The sequence below is a fragment of the Zonotrichia leucophrys genome, chromosome 14 (assembly GCF_028769735.1).
Source record: "Zonotrichia leucophrys gambelii isolate GWCS_2022_RI chromosome 14, RI_Zleu_2.0, whole genome shotgun sequence".
Taxonomy (NCBI): Eukaryota; Metazoa; Chordata; class Aves; order Passeriformes; family Passerellidae; genus Zonotrichia; species Zonotrichia leucophrys.
Window position 1 is genome coordinate 13,454,130 of NC_088184.1, and position 24,589 is coordinate 13,478,718.

The 24,589-nt window shown below is 54.3% G+C and overlaps 1 protein-coding gene across 1 annotated transcript in view; it reads right to left on the reverse strand.

The window, feature by feature from the left end:
• Positions 1 to 224: 224 nt before the first annotated feature.
• The window catches only part of KCNJ12 (potassium inwardly rectifying channel subfamily J member 12), a 35,595-nt gene continuing 11,230 nt past the window's right edge, over positions 225 to 24,589 (reverse strand). The window contains exon 2 of the mRNA XM_064725831.1: positions 225 to 6,929. Coding sequence (XP_064581901.1) covers positions 5,482 to 6,771 — 1,290 coding nt within the window. The 5' untranslated portion in view covers positions 6,772 to 6,929 and the 3' untranslated portion in view covers positions 225 to 5,481. The remainder of the gene's footprint in view (positions 6,930 to 24,589) is intronic.

Sequence of the window (24,589 nt, forward strand, 5' to 3'; positions counted from 1 at the left end):
ATCATTATTAAAAGATCGCTCCTTATTTCCAAGATAGATTTGTCTGGCTCCAGCTTCCAGGAAGAGGTGGTTGTTATGGCTCTCCCTGCTAGATTGAGTTACCTCTTTGTACCAGTGTATCCTCCCCATGACAAATGCTGTAATCAACTCACCTCTCAGTCTCCCCCTTTGCTAAATTAAACGGGCTTTGCTCTTAAATCTTGCTTAGCCCCAGCCCCCTCTGTGATGATTAGAGTGAGTGGCTGGCGGGGATTTTTATTTTTAAATGAGTAAAAAACTTCCTTATGGCGAAAGGGATGGAGCTGATGGGACCCAGCAGACCATCACTGGTGGGTGGAAATGATCAACCTGAACTGGATTCAGCCCCTGCCCAGCCTGAGGAATGACGATGGATAATTTCCCCAGGTTATCTCAGCACACGAGCCCCGTTCCCTGCAGCAGCCAGGTGTGAAAGCCAGGAGGAAAATCCAGGCTGGCAAATCCAGGGGCTGTGTGTCCAGCAGGCCATTAACCTCTCTGTAAATAGCATCTCACACTGTCTCCGCTCTCCTCTAGCCGTGACCATTAAAGCCATTCAAACTGTCACTTGGACACGGTGCGATGTCCCCTGAGGTCCCCACAGGAGGCAGTGCCATAGGAAACACATCCTCCAGGGCCCAAGGGGACCAAGGTCGCTCTGGGAAGATTTGTTGGGTCGGTTTTGGATGATTTGGCTCGTTCTGCCTGACACATTTTCCCATCTCCGGGCTCCCTGCATGGCTGCACTCTGTTCCTGTGGGCAGAGCCACTGGAGTGAGTGGTACCCAGGGATGGGCTCTGCAGAGCCCCCCCTGATTCTGAGCATTCCTGCAGCAGGGAGGAAAATTATCCTCCCAAGAAAAATTCAAATGTGTGTTTTCTGCTCTTGCCTAAAGGCAGCAGGATGGATATTTGCTAAAAGGCTCTTAAAAATAATCTCTCTTTGTCGTGCTGGCCCCAGTCTTGCTCAAAGTTTGCTCCACATATCCTGTGTGTGTGACAACTGACAGACTTGGAAACACGTTGGAAGTTGGCTACAGGCAGACACTTCACTATGATCTTTAAAATATACAGCATGACGCGAGATATTTTAAATAGATCAAAATACATTTATTACATATTTATATTATTTTCTCTAGTCTATTTATATCTTTTGGAGACTCTTATATATAATATATATAATATATTTAAAATAACATAAAATTGGCCAGTTTTGTCGTCTGAAATACATTTTACAAATATATATATACATTGTCACATATATCTCAAATATATGTGCAATGAGACAGAGAAACACCGGAGGTGGAAAAGGTACAGATCCTTCATTGCATCCCTCAGCTTCTCTACCACCACTGCCCCAGCGAACAGACTCAGCATTTCACCCCTGGGAAACCAGTGCTCCCAGTTGCCAACCTGCCCTGTGAACTGGTGCCAGGTCTCTGTCCCCAAACCCAAGAGGGGCCAAGCCTGGGGGAGCACTGGGTGTGTTTGGGGGGAGATGGAGGGGACAAGGTGCCCTGGGATGGGCAGCGGGACAGATGTGCACAGCTGGCGGGTGAAGGGATGGGTGGCATCGGGCTGGGCGCTGTCCCACGTCCCGTCCCTGCTCCTGTGCCAACCCCCCCGTGGCAGCATTCCTGAATTGGGGGGTGGGAGAGCAGGATGTGGACACAGCCACAGCTGCCACACGCTCGTTTCTGTGTGCAATAAATGAGAGGGGACACACACACACACACACAGAGGGGACTCTTTTGGTTGTCAGCACGAGAGGAAAGGGAAGAGCGGGAGGGTTTAAAAATAAACGTATTTGTTCTGCCTTATTAAAGATAGAAAAGGTGGCTCTGAAATCATCTCCTACAAAAGGTTTGAAGGTCAAGCAGGCACCGAATCGCGAAAGGTTGAGCGCTAAGTGATTGTCCCAGCCCTAAAAGACAAAGTGCACTAAATTTGGTGATGAGAAGCTAAGGCTCGTCCCGATGGCCCCCGGCCCTCCCTGGCCTGGTGAGGAGCCCCCAGGGCACAGGATGCTCTCCCCAGAGGTGGATTTGGGGTGTGGGGATGCTGCTGCTTGCTGCCCTCACTGGGGATTGCTCAGGTGAGGCCAAACCGGAGCAGGTGCAGCCCCGACCCCCGGCTTGGGGAGCCCCAGCCCCAGGCAATGCCTGCGGGATGCTGGCCAAGGGATCAGCGGCTCCCTCCTTCCCAAGGATCAGGTGTAACACCGGAGTGAGCTCCGGGGATGGAGCTGGCTGCAGGAAATGGCCGGCGGCTCTTTATGGTGGGGGGCACATTTCACCTTGCTCCTCTCCAAGCCCCTTCCCACAGGGATTCCCCTCCACAAAAACCCACACACCCAAAGCATCCCTGTGCCTTCCCAGCCCCCTAAGGAAACACAAGGGCTGAACTTGGGCTTTTCCCACCTTTTTTTGTTTAGTTTTTAAATTTTACCCCTTTCTTTGACAATTGATGGGATTTAAGCTATGGCTGGGCAGCCTTCCCAATGCTCCCTGGTGGTAGGAGAAAAGACCAGTAGCTCTGAGCTCTCACAGGTAGGCAAAAATAATATTTATACATTTTATATGTACCGGCATGGTCCATGGGCAGGACAAGGACTATACAGTAGATATAGGACATCTCACCAGAGCTAGACCCTCACTAGGGCTTGGGGCAGGGGTTGTGTGAACAGGGGCCAGGGAAGGTCCAAAATCCCCTCACTGTGCCAGCCACAGGCTCTCCCTGTCCCAGTTCACATCCTCCTCCTACACAGCAGTTTAAAAATACATCTGTATATATTATTCTATTCTCCCAGGTAACACTGTACAATCATAGAAGTTTGTTTAAAAGCAATAATTTACTTAAAGACATCTCTATTTCTCTTTCGTTTTTATACAAATATTTACTGTGATATATATATATATATTTATAAAGAAGTTAACCCTCTGAGAACTCTACAGCAGCAAGATGTGCACCTTTTATTTTTTTTTAATAATTATTATTTATTCAAAAGAACCTAAAACCACTTAAAAGCATTTGTTTTAAAAAAATAAATAAGTAGTGCTCACACAAAATCTCTCTGCCCCCCACCCCCATCCATCCTTCCCACCCCCCAGATGCTGTGGTGCAAAAAGCAGGGGGTAAAAGCATCCCCCCAGGAGCAAAGGGATTGGAGATGGGATGGCATCCACCTTCGCTGCCTCAGAAACATAAATGTCATGGCTGGAGCTCAATGGCACGTCCCTACGGGTCCCCACTTGTGGGGACAACGCATTTGGGGCGCTCAGTGCTGGAAGAGCTGCCTCCCAGCGCTGCCCCTGGAGAAGGTTTTCTCCCAGTGGTTTTTAGAGGAAGCCAAAACCAGAGCAGCAGTGTGGGGTGATGGTGACAGACACTGGTGGGCAGAAGCTCTGCAGGGTCTGTCCTGGTCCCCACCACGATGCTTGGTGGCACAGGGACACTCAGGGCAGCCTTTCCCCAGAGCCCTTGGCAAGGAAAAGATGGGGATGGGGACACAGGACAAACCCTGTTTCTGCCACACCACAGCAAGTCCTGACCCCAAGACTTGGCTTCCCTGGCGTGGGCTGTGGGGGGAAAAGCACCGGGAGTCCATCCCAGCCAAAATGCTGTGGAGGACCCCACTGCTGAGCCCCCTCCCCAAGGGCTCCATGCCCAGGGTCAGATGAGGGATGCCCATGAGGGTACAAAGCCTTTCCCATGGCCACAGGGAGCAGGGAGCCAGAGTTTGGCTCCCAGAGCACCAACGAGCTCAGATGAAGGGACCCACAACCTGCACCTGCCTGACCCCTTCCCTCTGTGGGAGCAGGGCAGGGGCAGGGGGAAGCACCCTTCCCATGCATGGGGTGCTCTGCCTTGTGCCAGAGCCAACGCTGAAGCAGTTGTCACCAATGCCAGCCTGAAAGGCGGTGGATGATGGGATGAGGGTGCTGCAGAGCAAGAGGGGGGATGCAGGATGGGGGCTGTGGAGAAGGGCTGGGACACGGGATGAGTTCGCATCTCTAAGGCACAATCCACCTTGAGGCTGGGACACAGGGATGGGCTGAAGCGCAAGGTGGGGTGATTTTCTCGACTGGCATCTGTAGTTTTGGGGAGAACATCTGCCTCTGAAGCAGCACTCTCTGGTGAGTTGGGAATTCATAAGGCCCAGCCTGGCATGGACACAGCTCCAGGACTAGAAGTGCAGCCCAACAAGATGACTTTCCCATTGATTTCCATGTTTGAAAATATTCTTCAAGGAAGAAAAATACCAAATTGGTCAGAAAAGTGGGGAAATACCCAAACTTGAGAGCTCTCCACTCTCATTTTTGTGCTTTTCACTGTTATGTCCCTGTTATGGTGAACCTTATGAATTCCCCATCAGAGATGTTGGGGGAGACCCAACACTTCAGCAGCTGAAGTTCCAGACCCCATTTCTACCCCAAAATCCAACATTTCTAGAAATTGGCTAATTACCATGTTTACAATGCTTTTTTCTCTCACAGCCCTGCTTATCCTTATTACCTCCTTTGTCAATAATTCCACTACTTTCTTTCACTGTCACAGACCTACAGTCACTTACATCTGCATATGAAGTCATGCCAGTGGTAAAAAAACACCCCAAAATTGGATGCAATCTTAACTTTTAGCTCTTGCATTTACCCAACAAGTCACCCCCTCAAAGGACCCCAGTGACTTCTTCACTCCCTTGTTCATTTTTAAAAAATACTGAATGACTTCTTTCAGATTTAATATTATTATTATTGTTATAATTATAATAATAATAATTATTATTATTATTTTGGTAAACAGTCTCCCAAATGGTGCGGTGAAAATATTAAAAACCCTCTCACCTCCCTCCCCCGTTTTTTCCCAAATTAAAAAGAAGTACATTAATGTTGCATGTTATTTCAAGTGTTGTTCTTGTGCAACTGAACCAGACCACCTGCCGAAGGAGCAATTGTTTTGTTGTCGCTGCTCAGTTAAAAAATAAAAGGAAAAGAAAAGAAAAGAAAGAGAGAAAGAGAGAGAGTAAGATTTGTTTCCTGATATTTCCTCTTTTTGGATCTCGCAGTGCTCGGCTCCAGGAAAACGCTGACGTTTTCCCCTCGGGGAGAGCAAAGCCCCACGGGGCCGAGCGGGGCGAGCACCTGCCCACGCCCCACGGACCCTCCTCTCCTCATCCTTCCTTCTGTCCATCCATCCCTCTGTCCATCCATCCATCCATCCATCCCCCAGAGCCGTGGGCCCTGCCGCGGGCGCTGGGCGCGGGGGACGCGCCGTGGCCTGCCACCGTCCCCTCTGCAGACCGCTCAGTGGTTATTGCGATGAAACTGAAAACTATGAACGATACTAATTTCTCAAGCATTCCTATGGCACTTGCATTGTTCTGCATAATTTGAGCGGGTTGTAGGGGAAGAGATTAGAGGAGGAAAAAAATACCCTTGGAAAAGTCAACAGAAGGACCAAGAGTCATATTTCTGACTCCCTCCTGTACGACCGCTGATCCAACGCTATTGTGGCTTGAAGCCTGTCAAACTCGTGCCTGTTGTCTGGGCTGAGGTCCTCCAGACCCCGACTGTCGTCGTCTTCCTCTTCCTCATCGCGGCTCATGAAGGCCAGCTCGTTCTCGTAGCAGAAGGAGTTGGTGCTGGGCAGCAGGAATTTGTTCTCCACCAAGTCCTTGGCGCTGCAGCGGGGCGTGGACGGGACCTCGTAGGTTTTGTGGAAGTGGGAATAGTCTACTTTGTACTGGTTTTTCTCCTCGAACAAGACGGGCTCGAAGCGGTGGCCCCACAGTATCTCACTGGCCAGGTAGGAGCTCCGAGCTTGCGTCGTCATGGCTGTGGCCTCCACCATGCCCTCCAGGATGACGACGATCTCAAAGTCATCTGTCTCCAAGTCCTGGCGGCTGATCCCGAACAAGGGGCTGTCCTCGTTGATCTCGTGGAGAATGGTGATGGGAGACACCAAGAAAATACGGTCCAAGCCTTTATCAAAGCCCACATCAATGTCTATTTGGTCGAGCGGGATGTACTCCCCTTCCTCTGTGATCCTGGGCTTAATTAGCTGAGCTCGTACGTGGGCTTCTACTATGTGGCTTTTCCGTAGGTTCCCAACTCTCCACATCAGGCAGAGTTTTCCATCTCTCATCGCCACTACTGCGTTATGGCTGAAAAGTAATGTCTGGGCCCGTTTTTTGGGCCTGGCCATTTTTGCCATTATTGCACCAATCATGAAAGAGTCGATTATGCAGCCCACGATGGACTGAACCACCACCATGAAGACGGCGAGCGGACACTCCTCGGTCACGCAGCGGAAGCCGTACCCAATCGTCGTTTGGGTCTCGATGGAGAACAGAAAAGCAGCCACAAAGCCATTGACCTGCAGAACGCAAGGCTTGAAAGTATCATCTCCACCTGGGTTTTCTAGGTCTCCATGAATGAGTGCAATTAGCCAGAAAATCAGCCCAAACAATAACCAGGACACCAGAAATGCCAGGGAAAAGAGCAAGAGCATATACCTCCAGCGGATGTCAACGCACGTGGTGAACATGTCTGCAATGTACCTCTGTGGCTTGTCATCCATGTTGGTGAACTCCACGTTGCACTGACCATTCTTCTTTACAAACCTGTTCCTGCATTTCCTCCTGGTGTGGATTTTCCCATTGCCAAAGCCGTTGATACCTGGCATGGTGGTCAACCTCAGCCCGTCTTCCTCGGAGGACACGATGCTGTAAGGGTTGACTCTGCCCGTTGTCATCCCTGAGCCAAGCCCACAGTGAAGGTGAAGGGTCTTGCGACTCCCAGTGTCCCCCTGACCCACCCCTGCCCACCCCCCAAATTCTGCTGCGGTGGAAGAGAAGTCCCAAACTTCCACGTCTTGGCTGCCACGTCACCACGTGGATCCTGTGAGAGGCTCTGCAATGAGAAAACAGAGACAGGGCCGTTACCACTCATGGCACAGGGACCCGAGGGGCTGCTTGGCCAATGGTTCTGATGAGTGACAACCTCCTGCACTGCTCTAATTCTCCCTTCCTTGGCTGGGCTGCTCTCAAAAAACACACCGAGGAAAGGAGAAGGTGTTAGAGTTTCTTCTTTCAGGATACGAAGCGAGTGAACAAATCCTACTGCATTTGTGGGACACTCAACATCTCCAGCAGAGGAAAAACCTGGAGAGTTTCTCCACTTCACTTTTCCCACGAGCTCTGCCACCAGAGAGGAAAGCAGAGAGGCTGAGCTGTTCTCCGTGGGACACAGATACCAATAAAGGTACTCCTGGAAGCAGCTCCATCAGTTCACATTGCCCGTGCCAGATGGATCGGTGCCCAGCCCAGCGCCGACCTCAGAGCACCAGCTCTGCTGGGCTCGAGGGAAAGCACAGGGAGATGTGGATTTAACCTCTGTCCCCCTGCCCGGGGATGGGAGAGGACACAGCCAACGTGCATCTGGTTGGAGAAGGTACTTGCTCAGGGCAGATGTCCTGAGGAGCAACTTTCCCAACGTATCCATTGGGACATGGAGCCATCCACGGTCACAGATGGGTTGAGCTGGCCAAGTCTCATGAAGGAACAGCTGCCACTGGGGAATGGGGAGCTGTTTTGGTCCCTTCTGGAAGGCTCAGCTGCAGGGTCAAGGACCTACACTCAGCTTTGCTTGGGAGAGAGATGACAAGGACATGGGAGAGGTGGCCCAAGCCTGGTGGAGATGAGCACGTGGTGGAGAAACCCACTCTGCCAGGTTGCTGGATCCCCCAGCCCCTTGTGGGGCTGCATCAGGGAGTGGACAGGACTGTGGAGAAGCCATGTGGCACACCCCAAGCACCTCAAAGAGATGACACCACAGGAACTCTTCACACACGACCCCCTGGCACAGATCACCCTGTTATTTAGCGCCATGGGATGTGCCACTGAGGATGGAACCACTTTTCTGGTAGTGAGACCTGCACAGAGCACCAGCATGGGGTGGGAGTGGGTGCAGAGCCCCCTGTGAGAGCTGAGAGCCCCCTGTGAGAGCCCAGCTGTGCCTGGAGCACAGAGAGGCCTCTGGGCTGGACAGGCTGTGCCGGATCCGCCGGCCCGATCGATGCGCTCGATTCCTGCAATCAGCTCCAGTGCCCGGGGACACGCTGGGACAAACACACCCTTTCCATTACACAGTGTCCAGGGCCAGCCAGAGCCAGGGAGCATTGCCAGGCACAGCCTGCCTGGGGCTGCATCATTGCAATGATACCCTGCTCTGCCTTTTACTGAAATGCTCCCCAAACCCAGCCTGAGAATCAAGAAACCCTCCAGAAGCACTGTACCAAAAGCAGGAGCACTAAAGCCTGGCCAAACCTCCCAGCTGCTGGACGCAGACCCATGTGTGCCACCACCTCATACCAAACAACACATTTTGTCCTGTTGCAATACAAGTACAACGATTTTTATCAACTAAAGTTGAGTTTTTGAGAGCCACAGTGGTTTGTTGGCATCTCAGCAGACCAAGGGATTGCTCACATACTGAATGAGGGGCCTCTCCCTCCTTGGAGCCACAGGGGAGAAAAAAATAGGCACAAACAGTTAATATTAATAGTAAATATTTACAATCTTATAGTCCCTGGCATTGAAACAGGACCTAAGTGGCCTTGCAGAGCTGATCTGTCAGGCCAGCTGCCCAGCACCAACCTGGTCTCCCTCCCCGAGTCTTCCTCCTGTCCATCCTGGCTGCATCCATTAATGTTTCTCCTCTTTTTTTTAAAATGAGATCTGAGCATTTTGGGCCACAAAAAGCTGCTCCTCTATCACTCCTCCGGCTCGCCCCAGGACAATACACTGAACGCTTTTGCCACAAGAGGAATTTAGAGTTGGGTTTTTTTAATTAATTCTAGATGCATTTGAGAAGTGAACAAAATGCAATGAGCCCCCAGTGACCTGTGAGAGGATTAGCTGGGGTCTGGATTAACTGTGCTGGCAGGGGAGCTGTGCCCGGGTGACTGCAGAGGCAGCAGAGCTGCCCTCACCTGTGGTGGGGCTTCAAGGGACCCTCAGGCTCCATCCCTGCTCCCCTTTATCCTTCCTTCCTTCCTTCCTTCCTTCCTTCCTTCCTTCCTTCCTTCCTTCCTTCCTTCCTTCCTTCCTTCCTTCCTTCCTTCTTCCTTCCTTCCTTCCTTCCTTCCTTCCTTCCTTCCTTCCTTCCTTCCTTCCTTCCTTCCTTCCTTCCTTCCTTCCTTCCTTCCTTCCTTCCTTCCTCCTTCCTTCCTTCCTTCCTTCCTTCCTTCCTTCCTTCCTTTCCTTCCTTCCTTCCTTCCTTCCTTCCTTCCTTCCTTCCTTCCTTCCTTCCTTCCTTCCTTCCTTCCTTCTTCCTTCCTTTCCTTCCTTCCTTCCTTCCTTCCTTCCTTTCCCTTTCCTTCCTTCCTTCCTTCCTTCCTTCCTTCCTTCCTTCCTTCCTTCTTCCTTCTTTTCCTTTTTTCCCTTCCTTCTTTTTCCCTTTTCCCTTTTTCTTTTCCTCTTTCTTTTTTCTTTTTCCTTTTCCTTTTTTCCTTTTTCCTTTTTTTCCTTTTCCCCTTTTCCCTTCCCATGCCACACACAGTTTCAGGGACCCCTCTGCCACGGGGTGATGCCAGGACAGACCGCAGGAGCCGACTCTGGTTTGGGTACAGGGACATCCTTGTGGCACAGCCCCTTTCCCACCCCACATTCCCGAGCCCTTCCCGGAGCTCCTGGTGGGACAGACTCCCCTGTCCCGGGCCGGCAGCGGCAGCCTGGGCAGACAAATAAAGCAGCTAAATAAAGGCAGCAAAGTGGATGTGCCGGAGCAGGCGGCCGCCTGCGGCTCGTCCTTTATTTAGCACAGTTTTGTTTGGAAATACACTTTCTCGACTTCGCTGAAAGCTGAGTTTCTGGTTTGGTTTAATTTTGAAGGCTGGAGCCCCACGCTGCCGCTGCGGGAGGCTCGGGCTGGGAGAGGGCTCATGCAAACACACGAAAGCCGCGGCTGGACGGGCTCTGACAGGGAACCAGCCGGGACAGCATCCCCGTGGTCACTCTGCATCTCCCCGGCTCCGGAGTGCATCCTCTGCACCAGCCTGGCATCCCACAGCCAGAACTGCCCCAGGGGCTGCCAGAGGAGCTCCTGGGGTACATCCCCCTTCCTTTCTGCTTCCCAGGAGTCCCACAAACCTGCCTAGCACAATTTCCCCGCACAGGAACAGCATCAAAACTTCCCTGACAGTCCCGTTAATCCCAGCCCGGCTCCAGCTCCGGCAAACCCCGCTGGGTGCGGGACCGGGACCATCCCCGCTGTCGGTGCCACGCGTCCCGGGCTGAGCAAACAGCGTTAACGTGTATGAAGCAAACCAGGCTCATAATTCGAGTTTCGGGAACTCGCGGCCCCGGCTCCCCGCGGCTCGGGAGGCAGGACAGCCCCAGCTAATGAGCTGACAAGGGAGGAACAGCTCCTGCCACGAAGCTGCAGCAACGCGGCTCCCACCGCGGAGCGGATCCCCGCCGAGAGTCTCCAGCAATCTGCCAACTGCACGCTTAATTTTATTTATTTTACTTTTTGTCTTAAAAGGGGATGTTAAATGTTACAACAATATTCGGGACGGCCAGCGCGCTGGGAAAAGGCGCTGGGTGCAGGGGAAGTCATTAGTTAGAGCCGGCTGGATGTGTCAATGCCATTTATCATCACACCTTTCCTGTGGAGGGGACGCGTTCCGGCTGGCACCCGCCTCTCGCACCCTCCCAGCGTGGATTTTCCCTCCCATGGGAATGTGGCACAGCTCAGGTGGGGCTCGGAGGAGTTTGGGGTGATGAATTTGCAGGAACCCCGTTGGAGGGGCAGGGAGGGGATGGCTGAGCGGGTCACACTGGGCGCTGCTGCCTGCCCCGAGCCGAGATAGCGCTGCCCTGCTCCGGGAGATAACGCCGCTATCTCCCGCGGCGATGCCCTTCATGGCCCAGCGGCAGCACAGCAATGTCAGCGGCGAGGAGGACAGCGATGCCACCCAGCTCTGTGTGCGGCCGAGAAAGCACAAATATCCCCTGCTCACCCCGTCCCCACAAAGCCACCCCTCACTGAGGGCACCCCCAAACCGAGGGAAGGCAGCTCAGGGGTTGCTCAGCCATGCCAGGGTAGCAGCAATGCCTGAATAACTCCCTCCTACAATGCCCTGTCTCTGAGCACTGCCAAAAAATGAGGGGTCAGCACAAGGCAGGCCAGGTCAGGACATATAAAGAATAAATGAGGATAAATGGCTCCCTGTTTCCCCTCCACTGACGGGGAGGACAGGAAAGAGGTTCCCACCACAGTGCATCCCTAATGAGAAAGAACTGCTCCATTTTGGCAAGGACACAGGAGGAAAACAGCCACGGGCACACACCCCTGCCCAGAACACCCATGTACTCCCTATTTCCAACAAGCATTGAGAAATCACTGTCTGCAACACACAGAGAAGGGAAACTGAGGCACGTGGGACAAGGAAGGCCCCTGGGACAAGGAAGGCCCTCCCCAGGGTGCCTGGAGAGATGCTGGCTCATCCCTGTCCCCCTGAGCCACGTGTGGATGCCACGGGTACGGGAGCAGGAAAAGGGCCACGTGCAGCCTTCGTCACCACCGGGGCCAGGTGGCCTCTGTGGGGTGATGGGCAGGTGCTTAAGCACCCTAAAACTCCTGCTGGATGTGCCCTGGATCAGAGAGATCCTGGGAAAGAGCCTTTCAGAGGCTGCACTGAGCATTCATTTGGCCCCAAAATCAGTGGAGCACTCCAGTCCAGTTGTGTCTGTTCCAGGTCAGCACCCATCCCTGTTCCAGCACCCATTCCTGTTCCAGCACCCATCCCTGCTCCAGCACCCATCCCTGTTTCAGCACCCATCCCTGCTCCAGCACCCATCCCTGTTCCAGCACCCATCCCTGTTCCAGCTCAGCACCCATCCCTGCTCCAGCTCAGCACCCATCCCTGCTCCAGCACCCACTCCTGCGCTGACAGGGCCCAAGGGCTCTACATCCACCCCTGCTGCTGTCCCCCTGCCTGACTGCAGGACAATGCCAGGGCAATCTGGGATCAATGCCACAACACCCACAGTCACCCCAACCCACAGCCAGCCCTGCTGTCCCCCCAGTCCTGAAATCCCATCTCGTTCTGGAAATCTCAGGCTGTTTTTCCATCCCCTCACCCGGACAGGGGGAAAGGATGAGGGTAAGGGGGTCACAGGCCTTGGCAGGGGCTGCCAAAGGATGCCCCAAAACCCAGCCAGCCTGCCCTGCCCACATGAGACCCACCCAAACCTCTGGGGTACCCCCCTACCCCTGCCCACACCCCCTGCAGGCCCCCACAGCCCCCCAGGCTCAGAGGGTGGTGTAAATATCCCAGGAATTCAGGCTGGGAAGGGGCAGAGCCCAGCTCCTCCCCAGGCAGGGATCCCGGGGGTGTCAGCCCTTACCTGGTGTGTGCCCGGGGGGACCCCAGCGCTCCCCGGCCATGGCTGCAGGGCACAGGGTGCCCCGGGCCCTGCTGCAGCCCGGGCAGGAGACAGAGAGTTTTAATTGAATTTCTAGATTATCCTGGGGGAGAAATTGTAATCTCCTTAAATCCAACCTCTGGTCGAGTCCCGTAACCTACTGTCCTGCGCCTGGGAAGGGATTTAGCGAGGGGGAGGGGAGGTTTCCCAGCCTGCTGATGCTCCAGACCCTGCACCCAGCAAGATCTGACCCACAGGACGTCAGAGTTCTGCTCCCAGCAGCCCCCGGGCCCTGCAAATTAAAGTTCTGCAGCAGCAATGCCCTGTGCCCGTGTCCTGCCGTGGTGACAGTGTCCCAGGAGCCTCAGGAGCTGCTGGGGTTGGGACTCTGGTGATGGAGATGGCTGGGGCTGGGTCAGTGGGGTCTTTGGAGGGTGAAGAGGAGCCCCTCCCTGGGTGGGACTCATGGCAGGGGGATATCCAGGGCTTAGAACTGAAATACTACCCAGCCCAGCCGTGCCCAAGGTGCCAGAGGGTTGTACGAGTCCCCAAGAAAGTCCTGTTCCCTGCCAGGCTGTGGTGGTGGCCTCCCTCCCAAAAAAAACATCCCTGGGTCGTGTGGGCCAAGGGATGTGCTTGGATGGGTTGGTGACCTTGGGGTGTCTCCATCACATGGCCCTGGTCCCTCCTGCATGCTCCCAAATCCAGACACGTGCTGGGCTCCAGCTCCAGCCCCAGAGCTCCCAGGAATGGAGGTTGAGAAATAGAGATGATGACAGGGCTGGAATTGGTCATTCATGCTCCTGCCTGCCAGAGCTGGGGCCTCTGCAGGGACATGGATTTCCATTGGGAATGGCAGGTTCCCATCCAGCACATGCCAAGAGGCTCAGGGGAGAGGCAACAGCCCTGCCCCAGCCCTGGCCTGACCAAAGGGGAGCATCCAGCTGCTAAAAACCACCGTGGGAAGAAAGGGGAAAGCCAGGCAGAAAGGGCAAATGTCTCCAAGTGGATTTTGTCACCAACCAGACAGAAAGGAGCTGAGGACGCAGTGCTGAGGGCTTCCTACCCTGAAGGTAACACCAGTGGTTGGAACCATCCCTGGGATATCACAGGCACAGATTATTTCAAGAGCCCTCTCACACCTCAGGGTCAGAGGCAGGAGATGATGGATCTGGATCCATTCATCCTCATCCAGCAGGACTAACCCTGTACCTCCTGCTTGCCTGGTTCCAGTGGAGGCCTCTTTCCCAAATCCCATTATTCCCAAGTGTGAGAGTCTGTCCAAAATATCCTTCATTTGCCTCACGATTGTCACAGAGAGAGACTACCAAAAAATTAAAAACTGAAACAGGTTTCAGTTGTTCTCAGCTAACACAACCCCCCCATTCCAGGGAAATCATGGGTACCCAAGAAATGTTTATCCTGAAGGCACAAACACAGGTTGGGAGCCATGGAGCTGCCAGCCAGAGCCAGGGGCTGTGGGGACAGCAATGGCATCTCCCACAGTGACATTCCAGCTGGGAATATGCTCGGAAAGGAGAGGGATGACCACGAGAACCAGCTCAGGACACACACATCCCTTCCAGCCAGGAGAGGTGGGATATCACAGAATCACAGAATTTCCAGGTTGGAAGAGACCTTTAAGATCATCGAGTCCAACCCATGTTCTAACACCTCAACTAGATCACGGCACCAAGTGCCACATCCAGTCTTTTTTTAAACACATCGAGGGATGGTGACTCCACCACCTCCCTGGATAGATGATTCCAGTATTTGACCACTCTTTCTGTGAAAAACTTCCTCCTTAATATAAGCAAGGCTGAGCCATCAACTGCTCATCAGCACCCTCCACCCTTTTTCCGACCTTAAACCCATTATGGTTCCTGCTCCATCAAAACATTAACTGCTCAGCTTGGCCAGAAATCCAGCCCGTGTCCCACCATCCCAAGCACTTTTCCTGGCTCCACGGCAGTGCCAGGATAAAGCTGTCATTTCTGAAGTGCTGCGTCTCCAGGCTGGGTTAAGGTGTCAGCAGAGCCCTAAAGGTGACTGGCAACCCCAGGAGGAAGGCCAGGGGAGGAAGGACACGCCAGGCTGGGGGAGAGCCGCCCTCCCGGCCCTACTTACCCCGCGGTGGCAGCGAGAGCCGCGGATGCTGAGCCGAGGCAGCGGCGGGGGCTTTGCCGATGGATGGATGTCCTGCCTGATTGCTGCCCAGCTCGGGTTACAGCCTCGCTTCTTCCCTACATGTACAGGACACGGCACCTCGGCCGAGGCCCCGGGGAGCCACGGCCAGCCAGGGGGATGTGCATCTTCAATGGCATTTCCAAGGGGCAGGGAGGGGAATCGCCGTGCCACAGTGGTGGGCAGCCCACGATGCCTTAGCGGTGCCAGGGGCAGTGGAAGAGAAGCAGCTTGGAGGGGATTTCAGAGGTTTTTGGGAGGTGAAGGACCAGCCAGAAGGATGAGACACATTCCAAGCTGGTGGAGCAGACAGTGGTGTCAGGCAGGCGGTGTTCCAAGGCGAGACCACTTTGTTCTTGCTGTTTAATGATGGCTGTGACACAAACCCCATCTTCTCAGGAGAGGATGAAAAATCACCCTCCTTTTCTGCTGGGGATGTCCAGCTCCCCTGGCATCTTCAAGACAAAAAAGGCCCTTGCACTGTTTTTGCAGCTATTAGCTTTCCTCCAGCTCATGGCTCTGCCCGCAGCAGTTCATGAGTTTCAGTGTCTTCAAAATCCTGTAAGGGCTCCCTTAAAGCTCTCATTCCTCAATGGGAGGAAATCATCTTCCCAGGGGGTAACAGGTTTCTGTCCCAATCTTTCTGTCTTTTCAACGCTCCTTTGCTGTCACCAGAGAGCTGGACAACCCCAAACTTCAGTCATGACCCCAAACCCAAGTAGCTGAAGGGCAGCAAAGGCGGGTCAGGGTATTTTGGGGACCGTCTTTATCTGCTGCATGAAGATTTAGCACAGGCGTTGCGTAACGCTGGGGGGGTCACTGCTCCCGGCCCCTCTCGCCGTCAGAGATCAGAGACTCAATTAATCCTCCCTCATTCCCTGCCCACGGGGACCAGCCATGGGTGCCCTCTCAGCCTGGCCCTGGCAGCAAGAAGTCAAATCTCTGCCCGACGTCAGCATCCGCTGATGTTGATAGCCCAGAGCCTGGGGGTGATGTGCTGTGCTGTGGGACACTCCACTGCCACGTCCCAGGGCACACATTGGTGGCACTCCACTGCCACCACCCAGGGCTCACATTGTCCCTCCCAGGCCACACACCTTGCTTGGAAAGCCCTGTTCAAATTGAGGTGGCCATGAAGGAACCAGACAGACAGCCCTAAAATGATTCATTATTTCTGGGCCCCAGCCTCAGGTTCTGTTGTTAAGGGGCTCAGCAGACACAGAGCCTGTGCAGAGATCTGGGCATTTAAGGCATTTAAAAGGTCATTTCTAAACCAAGGCTTGGTGCACATCTGCCCGTGTTACCCCTCTTCTCCTTTGCACAGAGCAGGTCACTGGTGGGTGGCTTGCTCAGGCACACACTGCAGATCACAACAGCAATGAAGGGATCCCTATTTTTTTTTGGCCAGCCCTAAAATAACAACCCCCACGTGTGTCCTTGTGCAACCCTACAATGAACAAGGCGAGTGCACAGCCCGGCGTTGGCGAGCCCGGGCCCTGCTGTGTGCACACATGGGCTGACAAGGAGAGGGGCACCAGCAGGCAAACCCAAAATGCTGCCACAGGAAGGTTTGGGGAGGTAACAGTGGTGTCACACTGCTGCCACCCACAACAGCCTGCAGAACCCCTGGGGTCCTGATCCTGCCCACCAGCACCCCCTGAGCAGTGCAGACATCACACAGCATCCTGGCATGGCTGGGTGGCCGTGATGGCAATGGGAGGGCACAGAGCAAAAGGACCCCGTGGCTGGGGCAAGGGCCAAGTCTGGTGGCACTGGGGAGGATGACAAGTCTGATGGCATTGGGACAGGGTGACATGGCCCTGGTGAAGAGCCTCACGGAGAGTTACACAACGCCGCCCTGGGCTGTGTGTGCCGTGCGCGCTGCTATCGACACGGCCCCGGCCGCCCTCCAACATCCCCAGGGCACAGAGCCCTGCAAGTGGCACAGATGGGAGTGCACGTGAGCAGGGGACCTGCTGAGCCCCCCCTCAAAGCCTGGGGCTCCTGCAGTGGGCAGCAGCCACGCACCAGCATCCCACTGTCCCCTGGCTGGGCTGTGCGGTGGCAGGGGGGCAGGAGGGCTGTGGGGAGCAGGGGGAACAGGGCAGGCACCCACCCCAGCTGAGAAAACACCTTGGATAAGGCACTGCATGACCCCCAGCCAGGGACTTCCAGGACATCAAAGACCAGCAAGAAGGATACAACAAATTGAAACCTGGGGGATGTGATATCAGATTAGGGCAAGGACCTTGGTTCTTTGGTCTTGCCACTTAAGCAGGTCTATAACCCAAAACCACCTTCAAGCCTATTTCAGGAGAGGAAGAAAAATCCCCCTCTTTTTCTGTTGGAGGAGAAAAACCCTCTCTGCTCCCATAGGCAGCAAGGAGCCCTCCCCTCAGCCCAGCAGCGGGAGAAGCAGGGATGCTTTTGTCCATAGAGGTGGGGAAACTGAGGCACCGTGGCTGGGGAGGCCTGAGCGTGGGGACTGGCAGCAGCCCTTGTCATCACCTTCCCCCCTGGCTGGCCTGGCCCCAGGTCAAGATATTTATAAAGCCGATAAGGGAACAGAAAGAATTTTCCAAACGCCAAAGTTACGTAACCTCTCCTCGCCCTCCATGGACATCGCCTTCAGTTATAGCCTTGGTTTGGGGGGGAGCCCTCCGTGGTGGGGCTGGTGGGGGCCCCACTGCATGGTCACCCCAAAGGGTCTCACCCTCCTCTCCCTCACCACAGAGAGTCCCCAGGGCCAGGCACCAGCCCTTGCCACCGTGTCACCCTGTGGAGCCCCATCCCTGAGGGACCCTGATGGTTTTGGGGTCAGTCTCCCCATCCTGTGTAGGAACCCCAGGTTTTTGTCTGGGTTCTGGGTGGCTGAGCCCCCTAGGGTGTGCACACCCCTGCAGCCCACCCCAGAACGGGCTGGATGTCATGGCAGATGACAACCTGAGCAAGCTGGCATTGCCATGGTGACAATCGATGGCTGCTGCTGGGAGGACTCGTGTGGAGGTGCTGCACCAGCACCTGCCCCCCAAAGTGCTGACTGCAGGTGCTCCCTGCCCTCCACCAGCCCCATTTCCACCCCTTTTTACCCCATTACACATCACAGGCAACTTCCAAACCCTTCTCCATCGCCTCACAGCTGCCTCCAACTCCACCAGCTGTGCCTCAGTTTCCCCAGCCCTGCATTGCTACCCCAGGGGAGGACAGACAAATATCCCTTCCCTGGGATATTTTCCTGTCGCCCAACTTCGGCCAAGGCTGCGGAGTTGGAGGGATGCTGAGCGAAGGCTCCGTCGCTGTGGCAACCCGCGGCGGCCGTCTCCAGGCGACCGCCCAGGGATGCTGCAGAGATGCTCTGGAGGCAGAGCGAGAGGGACCAGGGCGGTGGGGGATGTATCCATAGGGATGCCACCCCCCTACTCCCCTTCCCCACCCAAACCACAGCCTGGGTCTTTGTCACAGGGTGTTGAAACACCCTGAAAACAGGCACTGCTTTGACTCAGGCAGCTGGCTGAGCACTGACGAGCTCATGGCAGCACAGGCTGGCTGGTGGGAACACCAGCAGGATGCTCCCGGGTGGGAGCAGGGCCACTCTGCTTCCAGAGACACCTGCAGAGCTGTGGAAACCATTGCTGGAAATAAGCCCGTTAGCTTCTTAACCCTCATTAAGCAGCTTAGGGGGGACACACGCCCTCCTACGCAAACCCGGAGGAGGAGGAGGCCTTTGCCAGGGCGAAGGGGTGACGGCATCTCGGGGGGTGCTATGGGGGTGGCATGGGGGGCACGGCCCCGCCCCGCCCCTCGGCGAGCTGTGCTCCTGCTCCCAGCCCCGCTGCTGGGCAGGGATGGTGAGGATGGGATGGCAGCGCTGAGCAGCGGGCAGGGATGGTGAGGATGATGAGGATGTGATGGCAGCTCTGAGCAGCGGGCAAGGATGGTGAGGATGGTGAGGATGGGGATGGCAGCGCTGAGCAGCGGGCAGGGATGGTGATGGTGGTGATGATGGGTGTCACACCCGTGTGACGAGTGTGGGAGGTCTCAGCCGCAGCCCCGCCGGCGGTGACAGGGACGGCCCGGCCAGCGCCCGGCACCGCGGCTGCGGGACGGAGCGGGACGCTTCTAATCACTCCACTTGGAAACCGTCCCGTTTTTACATTTGTTAAATTAAAGGATGTCAGCGTCTGATGCCAAGCCCAGGCTCCCTCGGAAATTTAAACTAATGACAGAGAGGAAAATGAGCTGGAACCAGAGCACAGGCGCTCCCACGTTATCCAGCCGCACCAGCCATCTCTGTGCCGGGGTTTACATGGCAGCTCGCAGACAGCAAAGATCTCAACTTTCTGCCCCAAAATCCAACCTTGCCCACTCTCCTCGGCCAGAAGGTGCAGGGGTGACACCTGGGCAAGCCAGGCTGTTGTGCTGGGGGCCCCAGAGACCCCCTTCCTGCTGCAGCCTCTCAAAGGGCAAACATCTCCCTCCTTGCAGGGTACCGCTGCCCGGGGCGGTGGGGTTTATGGCAGGGCAGCTCAGCCAGTGCGATGTGCGGATCTCTCCAGCTCTGACGGTTCCTACAGCGGCTCCATCCTGCCTGGCCCTGTGCCAGCAGGCAGCGGGGTCCTGGCAGAGCGCGGGGGCCCCTCGCTGCCCCGCTTCCCCACGGAAATACCTGGGCTCAGGCGAGGGCTTCGCTCCCGGCGCTCTCCAGGCTCCGCTGCTGTGGTGGTTTTGTGCTGCAGCTGAGTAAAACCACAGAGTGGTGGTTGTATGGGTTGTTTTTTTTTTTTTTTCCTTTTATAATTTTCTCGGCGAGATAAAATTAAACAAACAAGCCCTTCTGGGAGCAGCGCGAGGAAGGGAGCCTGCTTCCCTACAGATGTGCGTGTCCTCAGCTATTACAAGCACCGAATTAAGCTTTCCCTGTGGCTGGGACATTTGCACAATCCCACTCGTTCGCCTCCTGCGGTTTCACTGGTAGGAGACTGGCTCACTCTGCAGCCTCCCTCCCCATGAGGTCATTACCCAAACACCTATTTTTCACAAAAACATTGAGAATGTTGGGTTTTTTTCCTGACCTCACCATCTTGCCATCAAATTAGAGTGGTTTGGAGTGCAAGGCTGGGAGAGCTCAGCGAAGCAGAACATGCTGAGGAGAAACAGAATGGAATAGGATAGGATAGGATAGGATAGGATAGGATAGGATAGGATAGGATAGGATAGGATAGAATAGAATAGAATAGAATAGAATAGAATAGAATAGAATAGAATAGAATAGAATAGAATAGAATAGAATAGAATAGAATAGAATAGAATAGAATAGAATAGAGATGCAGCCAGACATTCCCCAGGGCATGGGGCTGCAGAGGAGGGGGAATGCTGTTGGTCAGGAGGGGAGTGGGGTCTCCCAGCTGCACTCCCAGCTCCATCTGCATCTCCCAAACCCAAAAAGGAACAATGATGGCATAAGGCTTGCAAACACACCTAAACTTCCCAGCTTCATCTGCCTCAGGAGCCAGCCCAGAAGCGTTGCCATAGCTTTGAGGACCACCGGTGGGTTTTGCAGCACAATCTGGACCAGGGATCTATGCAAATCCCCAAGGCAGGAGAAGCCTTTATGGAGGCATATGACAACCGAAAAAGAATAGCGCTCAGTGCTCTACTCCCACACGCCACCCCCCAACTTCACCATCATTTAAATCAGTCTTAAGTTGGAAGAATTCAAATCAACACTGTCGTCACAGAGCCAAGCAGAGAGGTGACACAACTTGGATGCTGCCAGGGAAATTGCCCCCCTGAGACTCCAAACTCATCAGCCCATCACTTTTTTTTTTTTGAAACCCCATCGAGGAAAACAAGTGAACTGGCAACTTGCTGCCCCCAGCCCTCCATTGCCTCTTGCCTGCGCTGCTGGAGAGGTTTCCAACCAGCCTTCCCCTGGGATCAACAGGAGGGGAACGATGGGAGAAAAAACTATCCAAGACATGCTGTTGAGGCTAGAGAGCTGCAGTTGGAAAAGAAATCAAAGCTTCTAAAGAGAGAGATGCCAGGGAGATATGTTGTTCCCAAGAGAAACAGGACATTCCCCTCCCAGGGGGGGAAAATGAGGAGGAAGGCTCGTGCCACCTCTTTCAGCTCCCTGGCATAGGTGCTCAGCAGTCTGGGCACAGCTTGTCCCTGCTGTGCCACACTGCAGACACAGATGGCATCACAGATAGTGATTTTTTTTCATGTGTTTTGTTGGGGTTTTTCACCCCAAAAGCACATTTTCCATTTGGGGGAAAGGTTGCTGACAGACCCAAGGGGAATGTGGAGCCACTCTTTGGGTTCCTGGAGACCTCCCTGCCTTTTTGCAGCACACACAATCATTAGGGTTGGAAAAGGTGTCTAAGATCACCCAGTTAACCCATCACTGCCATGGCCACCACTAACCCACGTCCCCAAATGTCTCATCTGCACCTTTAACCATGAGCCCAGACCTGCTGCTGTCTCAGGGCATCAGCAGAATCCTCAGGGCTCTTATGGGAGTCACAAAGAGAAGAAGCCATGGGGAAAAATTCATATTTTGCTATTGCCAGAAACACCAAAATCAGATCCTGGCTTAGTCCATAGGGGGAAGGATCATCAGGTTATATTTTCCTTACAAAACATGTTTGAGTTACACAAGCAACGGGATCAGGCTGGAAGCAAGCGGGTGAGATCATCTCAGCGCTGTCCTGGTTGATCCCCTGAAACCACCCAGTCTGGCTGGTTCAGCACAATTCCTGCAGCAAACTGTTCCTGCAGGAAGTTTTATACCTGTGCCCTTGGGCTAAGCCCTGACAGCATCTTTCACTGGGAACAAGGTGTCTGCCTCCTCAAGGCACCACCTGGGGATGGCAGAGGGAGAGGACGGTGGGAGCAGAGCTGGCCTGGCTATAAATAATCCCATGGAAAGGAAATGGGAGAAAAAGCAGCAAAAAGCAGAAACCAATAAATCCAGGGAGATGTGTTCAGCTACAGGCACTCAGTGTGAACAGCTCCTTGTGCTCTATGGGATCCCATGGAATCAGGCCCGAGAGAAAATGGGATCCATTGCAGCTCAACAAAGCAGGATCCATTGCCTTTCCATGAGAAACACATGGAAACCAACCCAGAGCCCAGCGTGCAGGATGCAGCACATGGCTCGTGGCAAGACCTCATCCACTCTGCTCCATTAGGAAAGATGAAGTTGAGAAAGGGGAGAGTTAAATAAAGGAGAGTTAAATTACAGAGAGTTAAATCAAGATGCTTGTTGGACCACGTTAACACAGAGCTGGCCTGGCTCCTGGTGCCACCAGCACTGAACACCCAGCAATCCCATCCCCAGCAAGCTGGGAAATAGCCTGTGTTTAAGGCAATCATTATTTGCAATCTGTGATCCCAGAGAAAAGGGCAGAAAAAGCAACTTCTCATTTTCACCAATAAAAGAGAAAATGCAGGAGCTCAGCAAGCACAGTGGCCAGCAGGTCACAACCAGCAGTGCTGGAGTGATTCATCCTAAACGAGGCAGATTCAGTCAAACTAGCCTAGAATAAGGCAGGGAAAGAGCCCAGGGTTTTCCCTGCTGGTACCTGCCAGTTATTCACCCATGGGAGCAGCAGGGCCAGATAAGAGAGACAGAGGAACATCATCCCCACCACTGCTGTCCCCTCCAGCTCCAGGACAATCAATGGAAAGCTTCAATCCCAGCTCCCACTTTCATACTGCACAAAACCCCATTAAAGAAAGATTTTTTTTTTCCCTCTTTTCCCAGCCTGTCTTCCCAGAGCACATCAATTCCCAAAGGTGCTGGAGGACCAAGGGCTCAGGCACTGTTCCACAGCATCCACCAGGCTGGTCCTCCCCACAAAAACATCTGAGCAGCTTCAGTTTGGCTTGTGTGTAACTTATTATTAAAGCTGAGCAAATAATTCAGGGCAAGAGCTCCAGGAGCAACGTTTTGCCTTTTCATTTTCCGCTCTGGAGCTGTCTGCAGCTTTCCCAGAGCTCGGGGATGATTTAAAGACCTGTCTCCGGACGGGAGCGTCTCGCTGCGAAGTCGGCTCCGAGTGTTTGATGGCCCGGGTTTCACGTGCGTGTTTGAGGACACGCTGGACACATAAGGATGGATGAGCCTTTCCTGGTACCCTAATTAGATGAGCAGCATTTGCAAGTGGGTTCTGGGGATTTTTTTTTTTTCTGTGTTGGAGACCTGCAAACACTTCAGCGCAGAGTTAACGACAGCCTGTTCGTTAGGCACGGCTCGGCTGTGCTTGGTGGTGCCTCATTTTTCCAGTCAGTGGTGCCATCCTGGACATGAGATTTCCTTGGAGCATCCCATTCCCAGCTCCTCTTTACACCCCAAACCACTAAGGATGTGGGAAAGGAGGATGGGACCATGGGCAGAGCCAGGCTGTGATGGCTGTGACCTTCCAGCACTGCAGCCATCCCAGGAATTTGCCTCCTCATTAGTGGAAAGGTTATGGAGAAGGGATCGGCTCTGTGCAAACTCCCCGTGGTGCTCATGTGACACAGGCTGGCAAAGGCAGCTTGCCCCTTTGCTCAGGCAAGTGCCAGCCGAAAGAAAAGCAGGGAAAAAAAGCAGAGCCACATTCCCAGGCTGCAGAACCCAACTCAGAGGTCCCCATACTTGGAGCAGAGCCTGTTTCCCCCACACCGTCTGCCTGTCCCTGGGAAGCCCATCTGTCCTCAAGGCCACATGAAATGCTGACTCCAAGTGCCTCCACCCTTTTCCTGGAGGAAAGGGCTGCTGTCAGCTGCTGCTGTGACCCCAGACTCTCACCAGAGAAGATGAAGGGGCTGAGAAAGGAACACCCCTCCTGAAGCTGCGGTGGGAGAGATGACATCAAGGACAGCCCTGTCTCCTTTAGGGGCTTGGCCCTGGAGAAAGGTTTTGGCTCCCAGGATTGGGCCAGGCAGCCTCTGTCACTGAGTTTGTTGCTTTGAGGATGGAGCAAACAAATGCCATCGATCTCCCACTGTAAAACCCCTGAGAGCAGCTCATGTGCTAGGCAGAAGGAGCCATTTAATGCCCCCCCCCCCCAGCACCTGAACATTTTGGGGCCATCCCAGGTGACCAGGCCTGGGGCTCCATTAGTCCTGGTTGGAAACTCCTCTCCGGCTGAACAGCTTTCTCCTCCCATTGCGTAATTGCACTTTGTTGAGCAGACCCAGCCTCTGGCAATACATTTTCTCCAGCCTTGCTGCTTTCCTGTAACATTTCCCTTATTCCTTTCACTCTCTCTGGACAGTTGTTGAAACACGTGGAGAGGGAGAGGAGAGAAAAACCCAATGCTTGTCCTGCACATAAAGCAAAACCCCGGATGGGAAAAGGGGTAAAAGAGCAGGGAATGGTGTCAGATGCCTCTTCCCAATTCATCCCCTCCCAGTTTGCCTGTGGGGGTTTGACAAAAGTGCTTTTTGGCTGACAAAATGATTACGGGGTGCAGAGGCAGTAAGGTGCACATGGGCTTCTTCCCTGCATTTCAAACAGGGCGAGGACATGGCTGCACATCTGGAGGGGTCACAGTGATGAGGGGGAGGAAGGGGGAATTTGGGAAAGGGAGGAAGGAGGGGACGAGGGATACCTTCTGCTTGGGAAAAAAGCAAGGATGGAGCAGGTGGGAACGTGTGTGATGAAGCCAAAGGCAGGTGAGGCTGAAGATCCATGATGGGATGAGGTTGGGTTTGGGAGGATGCTGGTGGCGGTGGGGAATGGAGAAGCTGCAAAGTGGGGAAAGGAGAAGCTGCAGCCGCTGGTCCCTGAGCAGGAACAGACCCTGAGGCCTTGTTCCGAGCTGGGGCAGCGGCAGCGGTGGCAGAGGGAGCGGGGTCCAGCTCCGGATGGGAACTCGGGGTGCGCGGGGCAGAGCGCGGTGCCCGCGGCGCACTCGGACCCGCCGCGCCTGCCGGCGGTGGGTGCTGGGCAGCGGGGAGGAGGAG